This window comes from Canis lupus, chromosome 23 (assembly GCF_003254725.2).
Source record: "Canis lupus dingo isolate Sandy chromosome 23, ASM325472v2, whole genome shotgun sequence".
Lineage (NCBI taxonomy): Eukaryota > Metazoa > Chordata > Mammalia > Carnivora > Canidae > Canis > Canis lupus.
In genome coordinates this window covers 27,921,419-27,948,868 of record NC_064265.1, presented here as the reverse complement: position 1 = coordinate 27,948,868, position 27,450 = coordinate 27,921,419, and the positions used below count along the sequence as shown (strand labels likewise).

Sequence of the window (27,450 nt, the reverse complement as noted above, 5' to 3'; positions counted from 1 at the left end):
CAGTGTGCAATGTTCTGATTTAGGTATGTGTCATATGGGAGTCTGGGAACTCTAATATGACTGTTACTGTTAAAAAAAATACATCCCCATGGTACATTTCTAACATTTTTTACTGAGGTGATTCGCATACAAAAACAATTCACATTTTCATCATCCTGGAAAGAAACCTCCTGCCCATTAGCAGTTATTTCCCATTTACTTCTCCCTCCAGCCCCTGGCAACCACTAAATCTGCTTTCAGTTTCTAGGATTTTCCCTATCTTGGATGTTTCTTATAATTGGTACTAAACAATATGTGGCATTTTTGTGTCTTAATTTCTTTCACTTAGCAAAATATTTTCAAGGTTGCTCCATGTTATGGCATATATTAATACTTCAGTACTTTTTATGGTTCTTATGACGACCTTCCTTGTGTGACTAAGATGGAGACCTCTCTCTTATGAACTAAAATGTTGTCTAACAAAACATACAGAACTCTTATTGCAGCTGTAAAATTGTCTATGTTAAGCAAATATTAGGGAAGTAAAAATAAAGAATTTCAGGCGAATATTGGAAATAAATTCAGTCAGGGATCCCTATGATTATTGTACGTTAGTGCAATTTTATCGTTTCTTAGTTTTCTCACTTTCTAGGGTTTGTTTGTGTTCTTTTGTGACTATGGGTTGTGAATATTATTTTAAACTCCAGTGGGATCTAGCTTAAGGCATCAGGAATTGTATTTTATTAATTTTTTTCCCATTGGCACAATAAAATAATTCTAGAGGATTCTGTGGACGGTTTGAAAGTTAAGAAGAAATGCAGAACTATTCCGTTTACCAGAATATTTGTTTCACGTTGAATTATTTAATTATTCAGTATTTATTGGCTGTCAGTTTCACGTGTTCCTAAGTGTCTTAGGTGGATTAACTTATTAAATTTCAAAATAGCCAAAAAAATAAAATAAAAATTGAAAATAGCCTTATAAGACAGGTGCTAATAATTATCCTCATTTTCTAGGTAAATTAGTAGAGGTTTAGAAAATTGGGTAACTTGCCCAAGGTTACACATGTAATAAGTAATAGAGCCTAAATGTACATAGGGAATCTGACTTTAATTATACTGTTTTCCTAGGGTGTGTTGCTTGCATTTGCAATTTAGCTAGCATGTAGCAATTTCTGAAGTATGTAGAATGTTTTATGTCTCATTTAATATTCTCAACAAATCTAGGACCGGGGTTGAAGTAGGTATGCTTTCTTTTACTTAATTTGTATTTCTAGAATTTTTGTTTAGATAGTAAATGTTTTTTCAGAGTTGCATATTAAAGATGTACTAGATACCAGGCACTGTATTAAGTTCTTTGGAAGTTTCAAAGACGAATTCTACTGAATGCTCCCATTTAGAAAGAAAGTTAAGGCATAAATTATGGTACAAAATAGAAAGTGCCACAATAAAGGGTTGTTCTGGGAGATCAGAGTAGTGAGATGTTCTGTATTGATACTTTCTTTTTCTCTTGCCTTCGCTTGCTTTATTTTAGCATTCTAACTCTTAAAATTTTAAAGTAGTGGTTTGATCCTTCAGTTATTAGTCATTCCAAGACCTGTTATTACTTTTGAAAATAATCTAGAACTTATGGTTTTATTTGATTTTAGGGAATGACAGAAGAAGAAGAAGATAAACTTTTGGCACTGAAAGACTTCATGATGAAATCTAACAAAGCAAAGGCCAATATAGTTGACCAGAGCCATCTTCATGATAGTAGTCAGAAAGGTGTAATTGACTTAGCAGCATTAGGTATAACTGGGAGACAAGTTGATCTCGTTAAAACCAAACAGGAACCTGATGACAAACGAGGTTAGTATGTTTTGTGTGTGTGTGTGTGTGTGTATTTGTGTTAAGCTGCTTATTATTTACCTCATAAGGCTAGTTGTAGCTAATTAGTAGTTAAATAAAATGACATTTTCCAGATACAGAACTTTCAAGTACTGTGGGTTACTCCATTATTTAGCAGGAAAATTTGGGGGAGGAGAAGTGGAAAATTGAATCAACAGTTAAAAGATTATGTAACTTGTTGGGATACTTGGGTGGCTCAGCGGGTGAGCATCTGCCTTTGGCTCAGGGTGTGATCCTGGGATCTGGGATCGAGTCCTGCATTGGCTTCCCTGCAGGGAGCTTGCTTCTCCCTCTGCCTGCTGCTTCTTTCTCTCTCTCTCTCTGTATCTCATGAATAAATAAAGCTTAGAAAAAAAAAAGGATTATGTAGCTTGTCAAAATCTTGGCTCTTTGTGTCAGAATCAGGATTCAAACCAAAGTTTGACTCCAAACCTCTACTCTTAATGAAATCATGGTGCCTTTATGTATATGTATGATTAAGGATGAAATCCTGTTTTTTAATCCTTCAAACAGCAACCCAAGGTTAATAGTCTATGTTAAAATGAGATAGTTATCTAGTTTGTTTTAGTAGGTAATGCCTAGTGAATTGGAAAGAACAGTTAATGAAAGACAAAGGAATAGGCACCAGAGAAGACTTAATCACTTGAAGTCTCAAGATTTAGAACTGTGAGCTCTGTGACAAGGAAGTTGACTTGGACTGTGAGGTTTTTAAGTTCTTATGTGTTTTTCCTTTAACCCTTTCTGGAGATGTACTTATTTCCAAGTACATGCCTTTAAAAACCACTCTATTCTAATGCCAGATTATAAGGGCAGTTGAATTATATTTAAAATAAACCTCTACTGCCAAACTTGGGATAAAGTATTTGAAACTTAATTATCAGTGGTTTACATTGATAATAAGTAAAGTACTGATACAGATTATAATAAAAACATAAGCATCTCAAAAGAAAAATTTTGAAGGATTTGAACTTAGAGATGATAGAAGAATAAAAATGCATGTTTGAAAAGGTGAATAAATGCAAAACAGTGAGATCCCATTTTCTGCTTATGTGATTAGCAAAGGCTGATGATACCTATTGTTAGTAAGGGTGTAGGGAAATAGGCATTTTCTTTCTTTTTTTTTTTTTTAAGATTTTATTTATTTATACATGAGAGGGATCCCTGGGTGGCGCAGCGGTTTAGCGCCTGTCTTTGGCCCGGGGCGCGATCCTGGAGACCCGGGATCGAATCCCACGTCGGGCTCCCGGTGCATGGAGCCTGCTCCTCCCTCTGCCTGTGTCTCTGCCTCTCTCTCTCTCTGTGTGACTATCATAAATAAATAAAAATTTAAAAAATTAAAAAAAAAGAAATGTTTTATTTATACATGAGAGACACACACAGAGAGAGAGGCAGAGACACAGGCAGAGGGAGAAGCAGGCTCCATGGGGGGAGCCTGACGTGGGGCTTGATCCCAGGTCTCCAGGATCAGGCCCTGGGCTGAAGGCAGTGGTAAACCACTGAGCCACCAGGGCTGCCTGGAAATAGGCATTTTCATACACTGTTGATGAGATTATAAGTTGAACATACTCTTTTTAAAAAGGAGTATCCTGGGATCCCTGGGTGGCTCAGTGGTTTGGCACCTGCCTTTGACCCAGGGCGAGATCTTGGAGTCCTGGGATCAAGTTCCGCATCGGGCTCCAGGCATGAAGCCTGCTTCTCCCTCTGCCTGTCTCTCTCTCTCTCTCTCGTAAATCAATCAATCAATCTTCTAAAAAAAAAAAAAAAAAAGAGTATCCTTACTCTTTGAGGCACCATTTTCAATTCTGGAAATTTCTCCCAAGAATATTGACAGACATGTGAAGAAATATGTGTAAGAATGTTTTGTTTAAAAGAAGGAAATAATTGAAGTGTCCATTAATAGGGGAATTAGATAAACTTTCAGTTTATTTAGTTAAGAGAAAAACAGGTTGTGAAATACTTTATCTTTGTAGTATTTTATTTTTGCAAAATGATATGGTGTATCATTAAACTGTATAGTTTATGACGTTTATAAAGTTATGGTGGAAATTCATTTTATATGCTGGTAATGCTAGAACTTTGTGTTATTTAATGTACTTTTTGTAATCAGAGAAAGATTTTTTAAAAAGGTTTTCTCTTGGGCAGCCCGGGTTGTTCAGCGATTTAGCCCCGCCTTCAGCCCAGGGCTGAAGATCCTGGAGACCAGGGATCAAATCCTATGTCAGGCTTCCTGCATGGAGCCTGCTTCTCCCTCTGCCTGTGTCTCTGTCCCCCTCTCTCTTCCTGTGTCTCTCATGAATAAATAAATAAAGTCTTAAAAAAAAAAAAAAGATTTTCTCTTTATAGTCAGGAGGTAATTGTATAGCAATTGATTTTTACATTTTGTTTGTTTCCCAACTATCTGATACAAGAAATAGCATTTCTATATATTTAGCATTGTGGTCAGTGCCATTTGAAAAAGTTGTTTTTATTGTTGGTTCTTGAGATAAAGTGTTTATTTGAAATTGAGCTAGTCTTGGGAAATTAGAAAGCAGTTAGGCAGGTAGGTCTAATTATTAATACCATTGAAAGTACATCTGTTCCATCTGTCCCAGAGATGAAGTAAGAGTTGATGTATAATGAGTTGATGTATAAATATGAATAAATCAGAGACCATAATGAACTAATAGGATGTAAAGTTCATTGCTGTCCCTCCACCAAAAAATAAGGAAAAGTGCATATTGATTTTAGGGGTTACCTTTAGACTGACTATTCTGAATCTGTTTTTGTAGCTAGAAAACATGTAAAACAAGACTCAAATGTAAATGAAGAATGGAAAAGCATGTTTGGATCACTGGAACCACCGAACATCCCACAGGCTCTACCTAAAGGGAGTGAACAGGAGGTGATTCAGACTGGGAAACCACCTCGTTCTGAGTCCTCTGCTGGGATTTGTGTCCCTCTGTCAACTTCTCCACAGGTACCATCACCTAGGCAGTAATCCTCCTTTTGCCTTTCAATCCCATTCTACTGTTTTGGTTGTTTAAAGGCTGTGTACTCTACTGGAAAACTCAATATAGGAGTTGTCCTTTAGAGAGGATACGTTTCTTTTTTTTTTCTTCTTCAGATTTTTATTTACATTCTAATCAGTTAACATATAATGTAATATTGGTTTCAGGACTAGAATTTTGTGATTCATCACTTGCATTTAACACCCAGTGCTCAACCAAGTACCCTTCTTAATGCCCATGACCCATTAAGTCCATCCCCTGTCCACCTCCTGTCCAGCAACCCTCAGTTTGTTGTCTATCGCTAAGCGTATGTTTCTTCCTAAGAAGAAAAGGGGAAGTCTAATTATTGAAAGCAGCAAAAAAGATCTTATGTTAGAGTACTCACTAATGACATGATCTAAAATTGTGGGTTGAAGACATCATTATGAACTGTGATTATCATTAGATTGCAGTGAACCTTTTAAAGATTTTATTTATTTATTCATGAGAGACACAGAGAGAGAGAGAAAGGCAGAGACACAGGCAGAGGGAGAAGCAGGCTCCATGCAGGGAGCCTGAGGTGGAACTCGATCCCCGGTCTCCAGGATCAGGCCCTGGGCCGAAGGCAGCGCTAAACCACTGAGCCATCTGGGCTGCCCTGCAGTGAACCTTTTAAATCTCCTCCCTCCAATGTATGTAACATATCTGTAAAATAGCAAAAACACTCCTGGAAGAAGAGTCCCCAGTTTGCCATGTGTAAGAAATGTTATGATGGGGAATCTCTGGGTGGCTCAGCAGTTTAGCACCTACCTTCAGCCCAGAGTGTGATCCTGGAGTCTGGGGATCGAGTCCCACATCAGGCTCCCTGCATGAAGCCTGCTTCTCCCTCTGCTTGTGTCTCTGCCTCTCTCTCTCTCTCTCTCTCTCTGTCTCTGTCTTTCATAAATAAATAAAATCCTCAAAAAAATGTTATGATGATCTTTATATATTTGAAATAAGCCAATCGTATTTTAAATGAAAAATATTAACTGAACCAACTAATAAAGTTCTGTTTCTTTAATGAAGATTTTTGTTTAATGTTATTGATGTACTGATAGTTTTTTTTTTTTAAATAATGTAGAGGTTTGGAAATGTAATATTTGTGGTTAAACTTTTAGTTAGGTTTTCAATGAAAAAAAAATGTGTATGTAAATGTATTTAAAAATTTTCCTTACATTAATAAGGAAAAAAGCAGGTACAATGAATAGAGAGAACATGAGTACATTTTTGTCATCAAGTATACTTTCCTTATGACATAAATAGTAACAATTCTGTTTTGCAGCTTCCAGAAGTGACAAATGTCCAAAATAGAAAACCAGCAATACAAGTTTTAAGTAGTGCGATTTTACCATCTACCTACCAGATTCGGATCACAACTTGTAAAACAGAACTTCAGCAGCTCATACAGCAAAAGCGGGAGCAGTGTAACGCTGAGAGGATAGCTAAACAAATGATGGAAAATGCTGAATGGGAGAGTAAACCACCACCACCTGGTAAAAGTGCCACTGCTAGGTAGTTGTATTCTAGCCTGGGTGCCAAAAATTAGAATCTAATGCAGGATGCTGATTATTAATTACCAGGCAAAGAAAGTAAGAGCAAAACTTGGAAGCCCTGAGGAAGAAGTATTACGTGAGAAAGTTTAAATCATTTTTTTGTGAAGTTTGGATCTTCTTAGTTGTGGGGGCAACTTGCAGCGTCTTATTTAGGGTACTTAGTGTTTCAGCCTGTTTGTGGTCCATTTTCTCCATTTATAGCACTGGGTTTTTACCTGCCTGCTTAGTGTCATGCCACTTTTTCATAGAATGTTAGTCTTCTTGGAGTAAGCTCCAGCTTTTAATTTCCGAAGGGTTTGATGTCTGTTTATTTTCTTAAAAAAAAAAGAGGGGATCCCTGGGTCGCTCAGTGGTTTGGCGCCTCCCTTTGACCCAGGGCATGATCCTGGAGTCCCGGGATCGAGACCCGCATCAGGTTCCTGGCATGGAGCCTGCTTCTCCCTCTGCCTGTGTCTCTGCCTCTCTCTCTCAATGTCTATCATGAATAAATAAATAAAACCTTTAAAAAAAAAGATAAAACGTTTGTAAAGTAATGGGTACTTTTAAAAAGAAAATAAAATCATCATCTGTAACTCCACCACTGATTATCAACATTAACATTTTGTGGGAACACTGCTATATTTTAAGAAGATTTAGAAGAAACTTAGAGATATGTCAGATGAAAATGTGGCCCAACTATATTAATAGTCTTGACCAGTGTAAATGTGGTAGAGCTAATTTTTGATATTAGATTTGCAGATTTTAAAAAATGAGTTTCTGTATATAGATTTTAATAATAAAAATTTAACTTGAAAACTCTGAGAAGTGCATGATATGCTTATGTGTAGAGATTTAAAATCATGTGAGTTCCTGTGTGCTTCTATTGTATACTCCAGGAGAAAAAGCTGGTAGAGATAAATGATTTAAAGATAAAAAAATATTATTATGTAGTAAGTGGCATCTCAGGTCAAATAGTATCCTGGAGAATTTAAGTTGTTTCTGTAATACAGTTTAGTATTGTATACCAGCTCCACTTTAAAAACCAAAAAAGTTGATCATACACTGTCTACTTATTTGATGATAGAATCTGGCTTTATAAGTAGCCTTTTATACTTAAGTGGAGCTATACTTTTTATTCAGTAATCACAGAAAAGGTATCAAGTTTTAAGGTTTAAGAAATGTTCAGTGACTGTTGGACTTGTGATTATTTTTCTTTCCACACTTGAATGATTGTGTGAAATTGATTTTCTTTAGAGGGAAATGTTCAATCTAGCCTGGTAGATTTAGACTTCATGGCAAAGTGTTTTTGATCACTTTCAAATCTAGCATATCCTCCTTAAAAATCACATTCAGCTGTTGTTCCCACACATGTAAGCGAGAGATCCAAGTTGGAAAATGGTAGTTTTTATTTTAGAGTTTGCAAGGTTTGGCCATAGTCTTGGTTTCATTTTTGTTTTCTAGTAAAAAGAAATAATACTATCCTAAAATAACATTATTACCACTTAATTAGACACTGTGCTAAATCCCAACACAAGATGATCTTTAGCATACCTTTCTGTTTTGTTTTATTTTAAAATTGATTAATATTAAATTATTAAATGTTTCACTTAATATAAAAGTTGACTCATCAAACATTGATTATTACAGTTGTATGCAAAGACCTATGCTAGATACTGTGAATGCTTCAGAATGGATAAGACATAGTCTCTGGCCTCAGAAAAATCTATAGTTTATTAGAGGAAATTAATCATACACAAAAAAGAATATATATAATAAAACAAGTATATATAGATGTTCCAAAGAAAGTACTAGAAAATCCATGGGCATTCTGAGGCTATAGTTCATAATACTGCTTAAACTAACATTTTGATACTATACAATAAATGATTGCAGGTAGAGAGGAAATCAACATTTGGGTGTTTACTGTGGATCTAGGACAATGTTAGACACTTTGTACATCTTGTTTATCCTTATTCACCCTTTAGGTTAAGTAATATTTCCCTCATTTGACATTTGAGGAAATTGAAGCTTAAATAGTTTAAGTTAGTACCCCAGGATCACACATTATATTATGGTGGATCTGGGTCTTTGGGACTTTGAGAACCTGTTTGCCTCCCTAGCACCCATTTTCTCTAAGTTAGGATAGCTATCATCTATGACTGTTGAGCAAGTAGTCAGGGTTTTTCCAGGTGGTAAGTGACTGTTGTGTACTAGATGGTAGGGAGAGCCCCAGATTCAGTCTTTCTAAGGCTGTTTGCTCAACACTTAATTGCTATCTTGGATGTCTTACTCAGTAGTAGCTGAGTAGTAGTCATGGTCTAGTAGGCCATTCTGTATTGGCTAGCTATCCGTACCCTTTGTTTGATTATTATGATTGTTCTCATGCTGGTCATTGATGGCTGTAGCTGGAGGTGAGAGGAATATTCTATTTGTAAACTATAGTTTCACACATACTCCTTTGCTATTCCTTAGGGTGGCGTCCTAAAGGGCTACTAGTTGCACATCTCCATGAACACAAATCTGCTGTAAATCGAATTAGAGTCTCTGATGAACATTCACTTTTTGCAACATGTTCAAACGATGGCACGGTGAAAATCTGGAATAGTCAAAAGATGGAGGGGAAGACCACCACTACCAGGTAATAATATTTGGGAGCAGAATCCATTTATTCAGTCAATAAATGTTTATTGAGTGCTCATTTTGACAGGTGCTGTTTTAGGAACTGGGGATATAGCAATGATAAATGGACAAGAATACCTGTTCTCTGGAGCTTTCCCTTTTGTGAGAAGTGACAAGCAATAGTATAAATAAATAAAACATGTAGTATGTTAAAAGGTAAAAATGTTTTGGAGAAAAATATAGCAGGAAAGAGGAATAGGGTATAGAATAGGGATTGGGGTAGATGGAATTTTAAATAGATTGACCAGAGACTGCCTCACAGAGAACTGTCATTTGGGGAAAGACCTGAAACAGGTGAAGGAAAGAGTCATGTGGATATCTTGGGGAAGAGCATTCCAGGGAGAGAAAAGAGGGATTTCAAAAGCCCTGAGTTAGAAAGATGTTTGGCACGTTTTGAGGAACAGCAGAAATGTCTGTGTGGCTGGAGTAGACTGAGCCAGAGGGAGGAGTAAGCAGGGCCAGATTACGTAGGGCCTTGTAAGCTATTGTACAGGACTTAGACTTTTATTCTGAGTGAGATGAGCCTTTTTAGGGTTTCAAGCAGAAGAGAGACATGATCTTACCTAAATTTTAATAGAATTACTATGGGTCTTTATTGAGAATACTAAAGTAGTTAGAGGCTATTATAGTAATTCAGGCAGAAGTAGAGGTAGTGGGAAATGATGAGATTCTGGATATACTTTGATGGTAGAGCCAACAAGATGTGCCAAGTGGGTTAGATGGAGTAAGAGCAAGAGAAAAGAAAAAAATGATGGAATGGCTTGCTATGTAAGGAAAACACTGTACCATTGCCCTACTGTTATGGCCAAGATGGAGACTAGTGATGACTTGAAATCTCTAAGACTCTTTATGCATGGGGTAATTTTGGTAAGTGTGATTTAGATTTGTACATTTTTATAGTAATATGCCTTCTTGGTGTTCAGTCTGTTTGTCTGCCAGTTCCCCATTCCCTCATCCTCATTGGTCCTACCACATTCACATTTGTTCTGTGCTTAGCTTGGCCTGAGTCTGAAAAGAAAGCTACTAGAAATCAAAATCGAATTTCATGTGTTAAAAAGATGTGGATAATCTCTGGTGCTTTTCTCGTTATCATTTCAGTGACTACAGTTAAACACAAAATCATCAAAATATCTTTGATAACTAAAATAAGTCAAAAGTTTACTTTTAACAATATGATACAGTTTTGTGCTGTTTATTATTTTTTTTAAAGAGTAAGAGTTCTTACTCTATGTTTAATTATCTTCATGTTCATTTTTCCTTGGCATTGCATTGGTTGGAACAAATAAAAAACCAATAACAGAATCCTGGCTCCATTTAGCAAATTTTTGTCAACATTTTATTATGAAATTTCAAACTTACAATTGAAGTTGAGTTTCACAGTGAACATTCATATACTTGCCACACAGTCTGTAATTTTACTGTATTTGCTATGTCACATAATTATCCTTCCCCTTATCAGTTCATCTTTATAAAATGTATTTCAAAATAAGTTGCAGACATCAGTACACTTCCCCTAAGCACTTCAGCTTATTTATACATTAACTAGAGATCAATAAGTGTTTATAATTTTTTTGTTTGTTTGGCACGAAATTCATATGCTATAAAATACACAGATCTTAAGTGAACAGTTCTGTGAGTTCCAACAAATAACATACACTTGGCAACTAAACCACTCTCAAGTTATGGAATGTAGCCATCTCACCAGAAGAGTGCCCCCTAATGTCCCTTGATGGAAAACCCCTGCCTACAACCATTTTGATTTTTTCCCCCCAGTGTTAGCATTTTCATTAGCATTTCCTTTTCTTTCTTTTCTTTTCTTTTTTCTTTCTTTTCTTTTTTTCTTTTTCTTTCTTTTCTTTTCTTTTTTAATATTTTATATATTTATTCATGAGAGACAGAGAGAGAGAGAGAGAGAGGCAGAGACATAGGCAGAGGGAGAAGCCGGTTCCATGCAGGGAGCCTGATGTGGGACTGGATTCTGGGACTCTAGGATCTTGACCTGAGTGGAAGGCAGGTGCTCAACCACTGATCCACCTAAGCCTCCTCATTGGTATTTTAAACACTTTTTTCAATGGCTCTTTGTCATTATCAACATCAGTTGAATTCATTGTCCCTTTTATTAGGGGGAGAAGTTCAGTTGACTTGTAAATCTCTCAAGAAATAATTTGGAATCATTGATTAACTTTACAAAAGCCTCATTTGTTAATTCCCAAATGGTTTTTATTAACCAAGCCATGCCTTCTGTATTCCAGTATCATATTTTAAGCAGTAGTATCCCAGAAAATGTGGCAGTTTAGCAGACTGTATAATCTTTGGGAAGTTTATATGATAATTAGGAGATTGGATTTCCTCTGGATGCATCTGCTCTCTTGCTTTTCTGTAACACCTGCTGTCTTGTAGAGTGCAGTAGGCTGTGGCTTGGGGGTGCTTCATTCCAGTGTGGGGAAGAGGGGGAGGGAACAGAATGTGTTGTCCTCATCACATGACTTCATGAACTAGATTAGGAGAGAAGCAGGCCATTATTAATGTCAGATCCAAGTGAGGAACAGCTGGTGTCTGGAAAAGAGCAGCAAAACTCTTTTTTCTTAGGAAAAAGTATTTTCTTAGGAAATAATACTAGTACATTTCTGACTCTTGAGGTTTTCCCCCTATGCATTATGTTGGCTGACTACCCAGTTCCCAGTCCTGACTTTCTCATTGAATATGATAGTGATTTAGGCCATTCGGTTCTTGGCTCTGCCATTTTCTTCTTTCTTTTTTAAAAAAAGAGTTTGTTTATTTCATTGAGAGAGAGAGAGAAAGATAAACAAGTGAGAGAGAGCATGAGTGGGGTGAGGGACAGAGGTAGAAGCAGACTTCTGAGCAGGGAGCCCAACAAAGGGTTCTCTCCTGGGACTCTGGGATCATGACCTGAGCCAAAGGCAGATGCCTAGCAAACTGAGTCACTCAGGTGCCTCATTTTCTTCCTTCTTGAGTTAGAAACTAAAAGTTCAGCAGTAGAGGTAAGATTGGATAAATAAGTGCTGGTGCAAATACAAAACTGATGTGGGAATACATTTTTGATATAAAATATATCACTACATTGTGTGAGAAGGTAGGTTTAAGAAGTAGGTTTAAGAATTCGTAGGGTTTCTATTTTTGGAATGACAAAGTAAGGATTTCTAAAAATCTGTTCTCTAATAAAAATAGAACACTAGTAGATACTGTCAAAATCAACTTTTTCAGAACTCTAGAAATTAAGTCCTGCATTAGTCTGAAGTGTTATTCAAAAAAGTCAGCTTAGGGATCCCTGGGTGGCGCAGCGGTTTAGCGCCTGCCTTTGGCCCAGGGCGCGATCCTGGAGACCCGGGATCGAATCCCACGTCGGGCTCCCGGTGCATGGAGCCTGCTTCTCCCTCTGCCTGTGTCTCTGCCTCTCTCTCTCTCTCTCTGTGACTATCATTAATAAATAAAAATTAAAAAAAAAAAAAGTCAGCTTACTCTCAGAAGAATGAGCCATATGTTCCCTAATTTTATCCTTTACCAAGCAGTGCAGTAACTTTGAAAATTAATAGCCCCCCAACCTTTTATCAGGCTGTGCGATAACTTTGAAATTAGCAGTCCCAGCACTGTGGTACCCCTGAAAACCAGCAGCTTCGCAGTGACTGGATGGGTCATAATGGCATAAAAGCCCCATCTCTCAAGAAATGTCACTATTTGACATTTCTGCCAGATTGCTATAGTTCCATTTTCAAAGTCTGTTTTTATTTGATTTGACTTATCCTGTTCTTTGAGGAAAACTCTGCCCACAGAGCATTTGTTGAAACTATCATTGCTATTTGTTTAACATTGCAGCAGCCTGAGGTGGCATTACCAGTTGTAGCTAACAAGCTTAAAAGGAAGCTTTAAGGAACTTAAAAGGAAGAACTAGGGAATGAGAGGTCTGTAGAGGCCATTGAAAAGTTCAGACTTATTCATAGACATCTGGAAGGCCACATGCATGCATAGGGTTGTGCGCATGCCCAAGAAAGAACCGAGAAGATCCGGAGCTCTTGCCTCTGGCCGACCTTGAGACTCTGCAAGCAGGAAATGAGAGATAAAGCAGAATTATAAACTGCTTTGTTGAAAGTGTGCTGCAAACACACAGAACCTCAACAAAGGCTAGGACACTTATCATTTCAAGGCATGTAAGGAAATGTCTGGAATGTTATTTCCGAATACTGTTATTTCCAAATATTAGAATATTATTTCCAAAATTGACATATTAATTAGAATATCTAGTTTTGAACAAAAAATTGCAAGTCAGGAAAAGAAACAGGGAAGTATGGTCTATACACAGGAGGCAAAAAGCAGTTAATGGAACCTATGCCTCAGTAATCCTGGAGACTGAACTTACTAGACAAAAACTTTAAATTAGCTATTAAAAATATATTCAAAGAATTAAATTGTGCCTAAAGAATTAAAAGTAAATTAAAATGTCTCACCAGGTATACATATTAATAAGGAGATAGAAGTGATCAATAGAAATTCTGGAGTTGAAAAGTATAATAACTGAAATAATAAAGTAAGTGAAATAAATGATTAAACACCACATGGCTACATAACCAGTGGTTCTAAGGGAAGTTAGAAAACAACCACCACAACAACAAAAAAACAAAGGGAAGTTAGAGAACACTTTGAGATGAATGAAAATGAAAACACAACATGCTAAAACTTATAAAATCCAGCTAAAGGAGTGTTCAGAGAGAAATTTATAGCTGTAAACATCTATATTTAAAAAGAAGAAAGATCAGGGTGCCTGGGTGGCTCAGACAGTTAAGTGTTTGCCTTCAGCTCAGGTTATGATCCCAGAGTCCTGGGAATGAGCTCCACCTCAGGCTTCGTGCTCAGTAAGGAGTTTGCTTCTCCCTCTCCTCCTACCTTGTGCTTTCTCTTGCATTCTCTTTCTCTCTCAAATAAATAAAAATCCTTAAAAAAAAGGAAGAAAAATCTTAATAACTTAGCCTTAGCCTTAGGAAACTACTAAAAGAAGAGCAAAGCAAACCCAAAACAAGTAGAAGGAAGGAATTAATAAAGACTAAAGAGGAAATAACCGACGAAAGCAAAGTTTATTCTTTGGAAAGATCAAAATTGTCAAGCTTTTTCTTCAGTAACCAATATAAAAAAGAGAGAGGACTGAGATTACTAAAATTAGGAATGAGAGAAGTGGCATTACTACTGATGTGACAAGTAATAAAAGAAATTATGAAGAGAACACTATAAACAATTATATGTCAACAAATAACCTAGATGAAGTGAACAAATTCCTAGAGAGACAGAAGCTGTCAAAAATGACGCAAGAAGTAGAAAATCTAGGGGCACTTGTGTGGCTCAGTTGGTTAAGCATCTGCCTTTGGCTCAGGTCATGATCCCAGGACCCTGGGATCAAGCCCCGCATTGTCAGACTCGGAGCCTTCTTCTCCCTCTCCCCTGCTTGTGTGTGCATGTGGGCTTGTACTCTCTCTCTCTCTCTCTTCCTCTCTCTCTCTGTCTCTCTAATATGTAAATAAAATATTTTAATAAAAAGAAATAGAAAATCTGAATAGATCTAGAACAAAAAGATTTAATTATTTAAAAAAAAATTCCCACAAAGGAAAGCCCAGGCCTCATGGTGAATTCTACCAAACATTTAAAGTAGCAGCATCCATCTTTCAAAAACAGATGAGGGAACGTTTTCTAATTCATTTTTTAAGACCAATATTATCCTGATGCCATAACTTGACAAGTACATCACAAGAAAACAATAGTCTAATACCCCTAATTAATATAAGTATAAAAATCCTAAACTAAATACTGGTAAACTGAATCCAGCATATTAAAATGATTATATACCATGACCAAGTTCAGTTTATGCCAAGACCGCAAACATGTTCAACATAGGAAAATCAGTCAAGGAATAAATACGATGACTAGAACAAAAGATAAAGACCAAATGATTATCTCAGCAGAAAGCATTTGACAAAATCTCATACCCTTTTATAACAATTCAAACAAACTGATACTAGACACGTACAAAAAACCCACAGCTGACATCATACTTAATGGTGAAAGACTGAAAGCTTCCCCCCTGAGATGAGGAACCAGATAAGGATGTCCACTTTTGCCACTTCCTGGAGGTTTTAGGGCAGTTAGATAAGAAAAAGAAATAAAAGGCATACAGATTAGAAAGGAAGAAGTAAAACTATATTAGCAGACAGCATAATTTTGTTTATAGAGTATCTTAAGCAATGGAAAGAAAAACCTATTAGAACTAACACATGAGTTAACCAAAGTTGCAGAATACAAGATTATGCTGTATTTTTATATACAGTAAACACATTTGCATTTCTGTGTGCAAAGATCCAAAGGTGATATTAAGAAAACAATTACATTTACAGTAGGATCAAAAAGAATAAAATATTCAGGAACAAATTTATTAAAAAAGTACTAAAACTGTAGTATATTGAAGATTACAAAACATCATGGAAAGAAATTATAGAAGAACTAAATAAATGGAAAGACATCCTATCTTCACTTAATGCTATACATAACATTATTAAGATAGCAGTCCTCTCCAAATTGAGGTATAGATTCAGGGCAATCCCTATGAAATTTTCAGCATTTCTGGAGAAATTGATATCCTGATTCTAAAATTCATAAATTAATGCAAATTACTTAAATAAAAATACTCTTGAAAGAACCAAGAATGAGATCTCAAACTTCCAGATTTGCGGCAGAGTTCAATAGTCAAGAGAGTGTGTTATTGACATAAGAACATGCATATAAATCAGTGGTATAGACTGACTTGCAAAATACCTTTATGATCATTGTTTTTTTGTTAAGGGTGTCAAGACAGTTGGGGGAAGGAATAGCATGAACAACTGGTTCTGGGTATTCATATGCAAAAGGGTAAATTTCCAGTGAATTTTAAAAAATGGATCATAAACCTAAATGTAAGAGCTAATCTGTAAAATGTATGTATATAACTTTTCATGACCTTAGATTAGGCAAGTGTTTCTGAAACATAACCTCAAAAGCACAAGTGACAAAAGAAAAAATAGACAAATGAGACTTCATCAAAATTACAAAATTTGTGCTTCAAAGGACCCTGTCAAGAAGATGAAAGGACAACCCCGAAAGCAAGAGATATTCTTGTAAATATAAATACACATGTATATATATAATCATACTTTTCCAACTCAGTAATAAAAGGACAGTTAAAAAATAGACAATGGATTCAAATAGATGTTTCTCTATATAGGACCAATAAATATACAGAAAGCTGCTCCACATGATTAGTCACTAGGGAAATGCAAATCAAAACCATAGTGAGATACTTCATGCCCACTAGAATGGCTATAATCAGAAAGACAATAAGAAGTGCTGGAGAGGATGTCGAGAAATTGATACCTTTATACCTTTCTGGTAGGAATGTAAAATGTGCAGTAACTGCAGAAGACAGTTTGGCAGTTTCTCAAATGCTAAACACAGTTCTCTAATGATTACCTCTCAATTCCACTTGTAGGTATAAACCCAAGACAGTTGGGTTCACACAAAAATGTGTACACACATTTTCACAGCAGCATTATTCATAATAGCCAAAAGGTGGAAACCACAATGTCTGCAAGTTTGGAATGGAAAACAAAATGTGTATGCTCCATAAAATAGAGTATTATTTAGCCACAGAAAAGAGTGAAATAGGGGCGCCTGGGTGGTTCAGTGGTTGAGCCTCTGCCTTTGGCTCAGAGCATGATCCCAGGTCCTGGGATCAGGTCCTTTATTAGGCTCCCTATGGGGAGCCTGCTTCTCCCTCTGCCTATATCTCTGGCTCTCTCTGTCTCTCTCTCATGAATAAATAAATAAAATCTTAAAAAAAAAAAAGAGTGAAATACACATACTACAATGTGGATAAACCTTGAAAACGTTATGCTAAGTGAAAGAAGCCTGATCCAAAGATCAGCTAGCACATTGGATGATTCCATTTATATGAAATGTCTGGAATAGGCAAATCCACAGAGACAGAGAGACAGAGAGACAGAAAGTAGATTTAGTACAGATCTTCCTCGATTTATGATGGAGTTATATCCTGATAAAATCATCATAAGTTGAAAATACCATAAGTCAAAAATGCATTCATTACACCTAAGTTACCAAACATCATAGCTTATTAGCCTAGCCTACCTTCAAGTGTGCTTAGAATTAGAACACTTACATTAGCCTACAGTTGGGCAAAATCATTTAACACAAAGCCTATTTTATAATAAACTGTTGAGTATCTCATGTAATTTATTGAATACTGAAAGAAAAACAGAATGGTGTGGGGCTTCAGAATGGTTGGGAGTTGGGTTTTTACCCTTGTGATCATGTGGCTGCCTAGGAGTTGCAGCTGGCTGCCACTGGTTAGCATTATGGGAAGATTATATGGCTAGCATGTCACTAGCAAGGAAAAGATCAAAGTTTGAAGCATGGTTTCAAACTGAATGCCTGTTGCATTGACACTGTCATAAAAGTTGAAAAATTTAAGTCAAAGACCATCTGTAGTTGTCAGGAGCTGGGGAAATGGAGGAGTGGGAAGTGACTGCTGATGGGTACAAGGTTTCTTTTTAGGGTGATGTAATCTTGAATTAGATAATGGTAATGGTTACAAAACTTAGTGACTATACTATCAATCTCCTTAAAATAGGTAAATTATATCTCAATATTAAAAGAGAGGAAGATAGAGCAAGCAAATGCAGGAGACTGAGCAATATTGGTATTCCTTTCTCTACAAGTGCCTTGTCCCTGGCTCTCTTTATTCGTCTACCATACTGGTTGGGTCCCTGTAGGCACCATGTTTGGGAAGTGTATCCAAAGACTCACAGATGTTTACAGCAGCATTATTCATAATAGCTAAATAGCAGAAACAGCACAAATGTTCATCAGTTGATGAATGGGTAAAGAAAATATGTAATTCCATAGAATGGAATAATACTTGGCTGTAAAAGGGAATGGATGAACCTTGAAAGCACTATGTTAAGTGAAAGAAGCCAGATACAAAAGGCACCATAATGTATGACTGTTCACAAGAAATCTACAAATAGGGATGCCTGAGTGGCTCAGCGGTTGAGCGTCTGCCTTTGGCTCAGGGTGTAATCCTGAAGTCACAGGATTGAGTCCCATATCGGGCTCCCTGCATGGAGCCTGCTTCTCCCTCTGCCTGTCTCTCTCTCTCTCTCTCTCTCTCTCTTTCTCTCTCTGTGTCTCTCATAAATAAACAAGATCTTTAAAAAAAAAAATCTCCAAATAGGCAAATTCATAGAAAACTTAAGCAAATTAGTTTTCAGGGGCTGGCGGGAGAGGAAAATGAGGAATGAGTGCTAATGGATATGAGGTGGGCTTTCTTTATGGGCTTTGTAGGAATGATGAAAATGTAGAATTAGATACTGGTGATCTATGCAGAATTCTGTTGACATACTAAAAATCACCGAATTACACACTTATTAGAATACTATATTGTATCGTGTCCCAACAAAGCTGTAATTAAGAAAAAGTGAACTAGAGAGTAATGATTAATAAAAAAATATGATTTCATATTTATTTAAAAAGCAAATATGAATATATTGTAGTATGCATAGAAAAACCTTTTGGAAAGATATATAATAAAATGATAATAGTGTTTCTCTCTGGGTGGTAGAATTATAAATGTTTTTACTTTTTCATATTCATTTCTGTATTTTAATATTTTTTTATAATATGTATTGGCTTGTATAATAAAGTAAAACAAATAGAAAAGAAGGAAGTGAATAAATTTGGTGATTAGGTGCTTATGACCTTTCAGAAGCATGGTCCTCTAGAAGGATGAGTATGCATCTTATGAAGGAGGTGCTGAAAGAGGGGATTGGTGATAATAGGAGGCACCCTGTGTAGATCATCTATTCAAGTTTGACAGTGAATTTGAGAAAGGGGAGTAGACAGCTTGAGACGTCAGGATGTGTGTGAGAGAGACTGAATATAATAAATATTTTGCATTTATAAGTGTTTTATCATTTACATTTTTTTTTTTTTTTTTTTTTTTTTTGTGCTTCACTGTGTTCCAAGTAGAGAAGTTAGGGCAGTCCTGTTTTGTAGATGACTAAACTGATACACAGGAGGGTAAGTGGCTTGCTTGCCCAAGGTCATATGGGTAGTCAGTACTGAAACTCAGGCCTTTCATTCCAAAGCCAGTGCTTTTCCTGCTGTGTCAGGCTGCATTCTAGGAATTATAGATTTACTAAAGGGTGCAAGAGTAGGGTTTGAGGTATTGCAAGAATGGAAGGAGAATGGATGAAGACAAGAATGGCAGCTCCAGTTGGAAAGGAGGATGGACAGTCTTTGTGTGATAGCAGAGAAGTGTGTGGGGATGGCCATTTGAAAATATGAGAAGAAAAGGTGATTTTATGCTAGTGCTTTTGAATATGATTCTTAGGTTATGAGAGCGAGATGAAACAGACCTCAGACTAGTAATTTTGTTGGTTAATAGCCATGTGGTTATTTATTTAATAATAGTAATAATAATGCTTGTATGGCCCTTGCAGAAATGTGTTCTGTTTTCTTTTGTGCAGATCTACTCTTACATATAGCCGAATTGGAGGACGTGTCAAGACACTTACATTCTGCCAGGGGTCCCACTACTTAGCCATTGCATCCGACAATGGTGCCGTTCAGCTTCTTGCAATTGAAGCTTCTAAGCTTCCCAAGTCTCCTAAGATTCAGCCTCTGCAAAGCAGGTATCTGTCATGTTTTTAAACTGCATTTAGTGCATGAGGGTAATTTAATCTTACTTTGTCAGTGTAGTTTGGATGAACTGAGGGCCTTTTGGATTGTTCTTCTTCTTTTAGCACATGAAATAAATAAAACTGTGTTTTCAGCTCAAATCTGTCCCATGCAGTTAGTTTCAGAAAACTATGTCTGCGTATCTTCTTTGTGTCGAAAGGTCAGAAGAGTGGCTTTGAACTTATGGCTTGTCCCAGTCTGGAATCTGTTCCAATAACCTAATTATCAGTTAAGTCTTCTGTCTCAACTATGAAAAGTACAACCCTAGCTGGCTGATTTTGAGAATGCGAATGTTCTTCATTAAAGAAAACTCCAAACGTTGTCAGCATTTTGTCACTTGGCATTAAAATGTCTGAAGTTGTTGGGAACATGGAGTGCTGCTTTTTGTCAAATGATTTGCTTATCATTGTAAAACAAAATACTGGCTGATTTTATTTAAGAATTTCCTTCATTTCTTAGAAATTGTGGTTGCTCACAGATTAAACACAGGGGTAAGATATTTAAAGATAAAGCAGAATAGGTTTTCAATTGACCAGTATGTGCTACACACCGAGGATTCCAAATACAAATAAGATGGATACATTAGGCTCTAAGACACTACAGTCTATTGGAAGAAACAGACCAGTTAACAGAGGATTTTGATTGCAGTGTAATACTGTGCCCATGTTACAGGGACAGGGGGAACCAGCTTGCAGGGGATGGGGGAGAAGACCTGGAAGATGGGAGACCAGATGTGAGTTAGGCAGCCAGAGCAGGGGGTGAGAAAGACATAAGACATGGCAGGCAGAGGGGGTGGATCCCACAGGAAGAAGGCAGAATGAGCAGATTTTAATAGTTAAGTGGATTATGAGGCTCGGCTCTTGGTGTGGTTAACGAAGGAAAGGTTGTATGTTGGATCATCTAGGATTTTATTGTTTTTTTTTTTTAATTTTTATTTATTTATGATAGTCACAGAGAGAGAGAGAGAGGCAGAGACATAGGCAGAGGGAGAAGCAGGCTCCACGCACCGGGAGCCCGACATGGGATTCGATCCCAGGTCTCCAGGATCGCGCCCTGGGCCAAAGGCAGGCGCCAAACTGCTGTGCCACCCAGGGATCCCGGATTTTATTGTTTATATAATTTTATTTATAGTTTTGTTTTGCCTTTACAATTAAAAATATGCATTATGTTGAACACATTCACTGAACAGATTTAGGCAGCTTTTGTTGAGGACATATATATTGTTTTCAACAAAAAAATACCTGCCAGTTTTTAAAAAAATAGTTTGAACAGAGGATGACTGTACAGCAGTATACCTATCGAGTTCCATGGAGCTTAACCAACAGCTGTTGGCAGAGTGTGTTGTGTGATGACTGTGCTGGCAGGACACATAGAGAGGCATGCACATTCCTCCCATAGGTACCTCACAGCTGACAGCACTTTCTACTATGAATGTTACTGTCTACCCTGAGCAGACATTGACTACATAGATTGGGAGAGATTTTGCCAGAACGTTTAGTAGATTTCACTGATAGCAGTTGCTCAAAAAAAACCTTGCCAGAGTCTTTTTTTTTTTTTTTTTTTAGTTTGCTTCATTCAATCAGATTGACTGTTGTTGTGGCTCTTAACTAAATTTATAGCACCTTTTTACATTTTATTTGGCATTTGGACTTTCCATCATCTCTCTAGGGGAAATACAGTCAGTATTAGAATGTTCGTAAATATAGTTGTTTAAGACCTGGCAGAGTTCAGCAAACTATAGCCTACAGTATGGCTCATAAGCTAAGAATGATTTTTGCTTTTTAAAGGATTGTAAAAAATGAATATGCAGTAGAGATATGTGACTTGCAAAGCCTAAAAGCCTAAAATATTTACTATCTGGCTCGTTACAGAAAATGTTTGCTGAAGCCTGATCTAAGAGATAAAATTAAAATAGTGTTGCTGCAAAAGCATGATATATACTGATTAAGGAGACTAGTCAATATGTTTATGAATTCTTTGTGGTTTAAAAATGCCTCAGGTTGAAAAAAAATGGCATACCCATGTAATGGAATAGTACATGAAAAGGAACAAAAAGAAATCAGTGTTATTTTATTACAAGCAATGAATCCTAAATCTTTTTTGCTAATGAAAGAAGTCAAACCCAAAAGGCTATTAATTGTATGTTTCTAACTATGTGACATTCTGGAAAACAAAATTATTGGGAGGAATTGAGATCAGTGGTAGTCACAGGTTGGGGATGGGGTAGGAGTTGATTACAAAGGGGCTGCACAAGATTATTTTGGGGTACTTGTCCTGTGGTAGAAGATACATGGCTTATACATTTGTCATAATGCATAGTGTGCCCCAAAGAGTGAATTTTACTGTATGTAGGTTAAAAAAAAATCAACCCAGATATAGGAGGAAAAATAGATGTAATCTGTGACAAATCAATTTACTTATTATACAGATGAATCATATAGTCACATTGAAGAGTGTGGGCAATAAGGGAACCAGCCTAATGCCTTTGGAAAACAGGTTTAATTGGATACTGCAAGGCTAATGACAGAAGGACCTGAACTGAAGCACTGTGTCTAGTTGGTGGTTTTTCACGGAAATATGGTTTATCAATTCCAAAACTACTTTAATTGTATACTAAGGTTGAATGATAGGTAAATATGTAGGTAATGAGAGCCAGGCTTCTCACTGTTGAAGAAAGAAGTTACAAATAAGAAAAGGGGATGGCTCTTAATCACAGGGAACAAACTGAGGGCTGCTAAAAGGGAGGGGAGATGGAGGGATGGGGTAACTGGGTGATAACATTGAGGGCATGTGATGTAATGAGCATTGGGTATTATATAAGACTGATAAATTGGGATCCCCGGGTGGCTCAGTAGTTCTGCACCTGCCTTCGGCCCAGGGCGTGATCCTGGGGTTCCAGGATCAAGTCCCACGTTGGGCTCCAGGCATGGAGCCTGCTTCTCCCTCTGCCTATGTCTCTGCCTCTCTCTCTCTCTCTCTCTATAATGGATAAATACATAAAATCTTTAAAAAACCAAAAAAAACAAAAACAAAAAGACTGATAAATCACTGACCTCTACTTCATAAACCAGTAATACATTATATGTTAATTAAGTGAATTTAAATAAAATTTTAAAAAATCAAAAAAATAAACCCTCAAAAAGACATTTGGACATTGAACAAACAGCAAGAATACCATGTGAGGTTGGAGGCTGAAGTTGGAGTGATACACTGCAAGCCAGGGAATGCCAGGGATTACTGTAATCACTAGAGGCTAAGAGAGAGGCATGGAAGAGACTCTCTCAGAGCCTCTAGGAGGAACCAACTCTGCCAACACTTTGACTTTGGATTTCAGTCTTCCAGAACCATGAGAGAATAAATTTGTTTTGTTTTGCTTTAAAGATTTTATTTATTCATGAGAGAGACAGAGAGAGAGGCAGAGTCACAGGCTAAGGGAGAAGCAGGCCTCCCACAAGGAGCCTGAATGCCGGATTCAATACCAGATCCCAAGATCATGCATTGAGCCAGAGGCAGATGCTTAACCGTTGAGCCACCAGGCGTCCCAAATTTCTGTTGTTTTAAGTGAAAAAAGAAGAGGAGAGGGATGGCTAGAATGAACCCTGGTGCTGGATAGTTATCAGTATGGACTCATGATATATGTGTGTATATATGTTTGTATACGTGTGTGTGTATATATGTGTGTGTTTGTATACATGTGTATATATGTATACGTGTGTGTGTTTGTATACATATGCACCCATACACATGAAAAGACACAGAAGTGGAGATATGAGTGCAGGTACCAGGTGTAGTATACATATTTCCTAGCTCTGGCCATTGAGAGGGACCAGAGCAGGGATACGCCTCATAGCAATGAACACTTAGCACACAGACCTTGGTTTTTAAATATCATTCTTCTGGGGTACCTGGGTGGCTCAGTTGATGGGCATCTGACTTGATTTCAGCTCAGCTCAAGATCTCAGGATCATGGGATTGAGCCCTGTGTCAGTCTCTGTGCTCAATGGAGAGTCTACTCGATATTCTCCCTCTCTCCCCTTCAGTACTCTCTCTTTCTAAAATCAATAAATCTTTAAATACCAGTCTTCCATAAAAGGAACCAGGCTTCTTGGAGAACTGGTTTTTTCCTCAGCTAGGTAGTAAAAAATATGAGTCTTGAGTATTTTGTGATGCCAGAAATTTAGGCAGTGGTTCAAAAAGGTGTGTTGAAAGGGCATTGGAACCAACCTGAGAGAGCTTCTTGTGGCCAGTGTTGGAACAACTTGAGCAATACACACAATAGTATTGGGTTACAACTCAGAGAACAAAATAAATATCCATGAGTCCATAGTGATATAAATAAGTAAATGAATAAATTAATGGGGAAGAAGTGACCATTCTTTTCATAGAAAAAGTCTAATAAGTATAGAAGGAATGAGGGAAATAGTCACCATTAGAACACCACAGGTATGGTCTATCAAAGGATCCTAAAATGTGTTGACAAAACTTGAAGAGAAACAGGATTTTTACATTGTCTCGAAAGTAAAGATTGAGTAGTTATAAATGGAAAAATAAAATAATAATTTTACAGTGGAGAATTCTGGCAGACACCACCTTAGCCAAATGATTAAGGTCAGCAGCACCACTAATACGTTCTAATTAATATCAGGCGCTTCCTCATAAGTGCACTGAGAAAGATGTTATTTCGTGGTCTCCTTTCTAATAAGGCATAAACAGTTGGTGAGAACACACGAGGCAAACCCAAATGGAGGGACATTCTATAAAATAACCAGTAATCTTGAAAAATGTCAAAATCATGAAAGACAATCAAAGACTAGGGTCATCAGATAGACATGACTACTCAATGACATGTGGTATTTTGTTTTGGATCCTAGAACGGTAAAAGGACATGAGTGGAAAACTAATAAAATGAATATGTTCTGTATTTTACTAGTATTGTACTAAGATTAATTTCTTAGTTTTGATAAATTTTCTGTGGTTATGTAGGGTGTTAACACAAGGGGAAGTTGGGTGAAGGATATACAAGAATTTCTGTAGTATTTTTGCCACTCTTGTATAAGTCTAGAGTTATTTTTAAAAATGCCTCAGGTGTCTTTGGCTTAATGGGTCAGAGTTGTTCGTTAGCTATGGTTAGAATATAAATTCATCTTAAATGGAGGCTGGTGCTATGTTTTCAGTGACTGGAAAAGTCTTTGCCTTTTGCTTTGTGTATTTCTTTAGAATTCTAGATCAGAAGGATGATGGCTGTGTTGTGGATATGCATCACTTCAACTCCGGGGCACAGTCTGTTCTGGCCTATGCCACTGTGAATGGCTCTCTAGTTGGTTGGGACCTCAGGTCTTCAAGCAATGCATGGACACTAAAGCACGATCTGAAGTCAGGCCTCATCACTTCTTTTGCTGTGGACATCCATCAGTGCTGGCTCTGCATTGGTGAGCTGACTTTCAAGTCATTGACTGGATTGTAAATGCCACTAATACCTGAAATTGCCTTCTTGTGAAAGTTTTTTCCTTTTTCTTCATTGGTAATTTTTTCCCATCTCTTTTTTTTTTTTTTTTTTTTTAGAGTGAGCATGAGGTGGGGTGGGGGTAGGGGGAGGGAGAGAGAGAGCAAATCCCATGCAGGCTCCATGCTCAGCTCGGAGCCCAACAGGGAGCTCAGTTTCACAACCCTGAGATCATGACAGCTGAAACCACGAGTCAGATGCTTAACTGACTGAGCCACCCAGGCACCCTCCCCAATCTCCTTTTTTTTTTTTTTAATGATTATTATAATCACTTGCAATTTATTTTATTAAAAAACCAATTTGAAAGAGTGGTATCAGTATCCCAATGCATAAAAGCTTTCTCTTTCTCTTTGTTCTTAATTGAACCTCTTTATAATCATTATAGTGATCAGATTTGCTGGCATTCTGTTATCCTGCCAGGGAAGCAGCAGGTCTGGCTTGTAGATGAGAGCATTTGAATTTGGGCAGACTTGGTTTCAAATTCCAATAACCCCAGGCAAGCTGCATAACTCCTCTGTCTTAGTATCCTCATCTTCAAATGGGGCTAATCCTTTCAAGGGCTGCTTTCAGGATTTAATGAGGTAAAAGCATCTATCACAGGGTCTGGTACTGGGAAAGAGCTAAACAGCAGTTTCTTGCCTTACTATTCCTCCTTGCCTCCCTTCCTCAAAGGCTGAAGGTGTACCGTGTAATCTTGCTGGCCTCTTTCCTTCGTTTGTTTCACATTTTGCCTCCACAGGGCTTTGAACCTGCCCTTTGAGAATGTATCACATCTCATTTTTTCCCACTTGGTATACTTTCTGAAGAATTATAATCTGTTGTGCTTGAATTTTGGTTTCTAGATTCCCTAACTTACATTTATGACATTGTTAAGTATCTGCTCTTTAATGGAATACATTGTGTTTGTCTTGTGTGTGAATAAACTGCACAGGAATAGGAAGATGTGATGCCGTGCCTCCAAGAGTAGATATAAACTCTAAGCAAATTAGTAGATGGCAGTGATGGCTCTCAGGTACCCTGATCAGCTTTGAGGAGGGCAGCCAAATTATGTATGGTTGTTTGAGCCATTGTCCTGGAGTGGGATGGGGAAAGAGAGGGACCCTATTGGCCTTTTGCTCCCAGTATCTCTATTGGAATTGGAGAACAATCAAAGAATACACTCTGTGCCTCTGTCAGGACCAGCTATTCAGTGTCAGGGTTGGCATTATTCTTTGGGGGTTGGGGGTGCTTCTCTGTGGTGTTTGTCATAGGCAGATATGCAGGCATTCACTCCAGTTTTTGCTATGATTAGATACCCATACTTGTTTCCAGAATGTTTGAAGCATCTTTGGTGATTTAAGGCATTCTGTATAAGAAATAGTGAAAGGGATTATAAGGGAAAGGAGGGAAACTGGGGAAAAATTAAGGAGACAAACCATGAGGGACTCCTAACTCTGGGACACAAAGGGTTGCAGAAGGGGAGGTGGGTGGGCGATGGGGTAAGTGGGTGACAGGCACTACGGAGGGCACTTAATGGGACGAGCACTGGATGTTATATGTAGGCAAATTGAATTTAAATAAATTAAAAAAAAATAAGGCATTCTGAACATCTTGACCTATCAAATTCAGTTTGTATCTTCTCTAGACCTTTTGTTTTTTATGAGTGCCTTTGGCAGTTAATACCAGTGTTAACTAATGAATTATTCATTTTTAATTTACATGTATTGTCTAATTAGACAATTATGTAGTAGCATTGTGATGAGCACTTTTTATCTTAACAAGCAGAAGTGCTGTGTGACAGCAGGGAGACAGCTTCATGAGAACAAAGAATGAATAAAATACATTTATACAAAGCTAATTATTATTTGTATAAATGCAGCTTTATGTACTTTAATCAGTATATGGTAGTTTTTTTTACTTTTTTTTCCTTTAAGGTACAAGCAGCGGTACTATGGCTTGTTGGGACATGAGGTTCCAGTTGCCAATTTCCAGTCACTGTCATCCTTCCAGGGCTCGAATCAGACGCCTCTCAATGCACCCTCATTATCAGTCCTGGGTGATTGCAGGTAAAATAGAGGGCTGGCTTTCAGGTATTG

General features: G+C 37.3%; 1 protein-coding gene across 3 annotated transcripts in view; it reads left to right on the top strand.

Moving 5' to 3' along the window:
* Positions 1–27,450, top strand: part of PIK3R4 (phosphoinositide-3-kinase regulatory subunit 4) — a 71,206-nt gene that overhangs the window by 38,199 nt on the left and 5,557 nt on the right. For all 3 annotated transcript variants that reach the window (XM_025449032.3, XM_025449031.3, XM_049099566.1), the window contains exons 10-16: positions 1,628–1,829; positions 4,637–4,824; positions 6,156–6,366; positions 8,878–9,043; positions 19,662–19,826; positions 25,090–25,301; positions 27,289–27,420. In XM_025449032.3, coding sequence (XP_025304817.1) covers positions 1,628–1,829; positions 4,637–4,824; positions 6,156–6,366; positions 8,878–9,043; positions 19,662–19,826; positions 25,090–25,301; positions 27,289–27,420 — 1,276 coding nt within the window. The remainder of the gene's footprint in view (positions 1–1,627; positions 1,830–4,636; positions 4,825–6,155; positions 6,367–8,877; positions 9,044–19,661; positions 19,827–25,089; positions 25,302–27,288; positions 27,421–27,450) is intronic.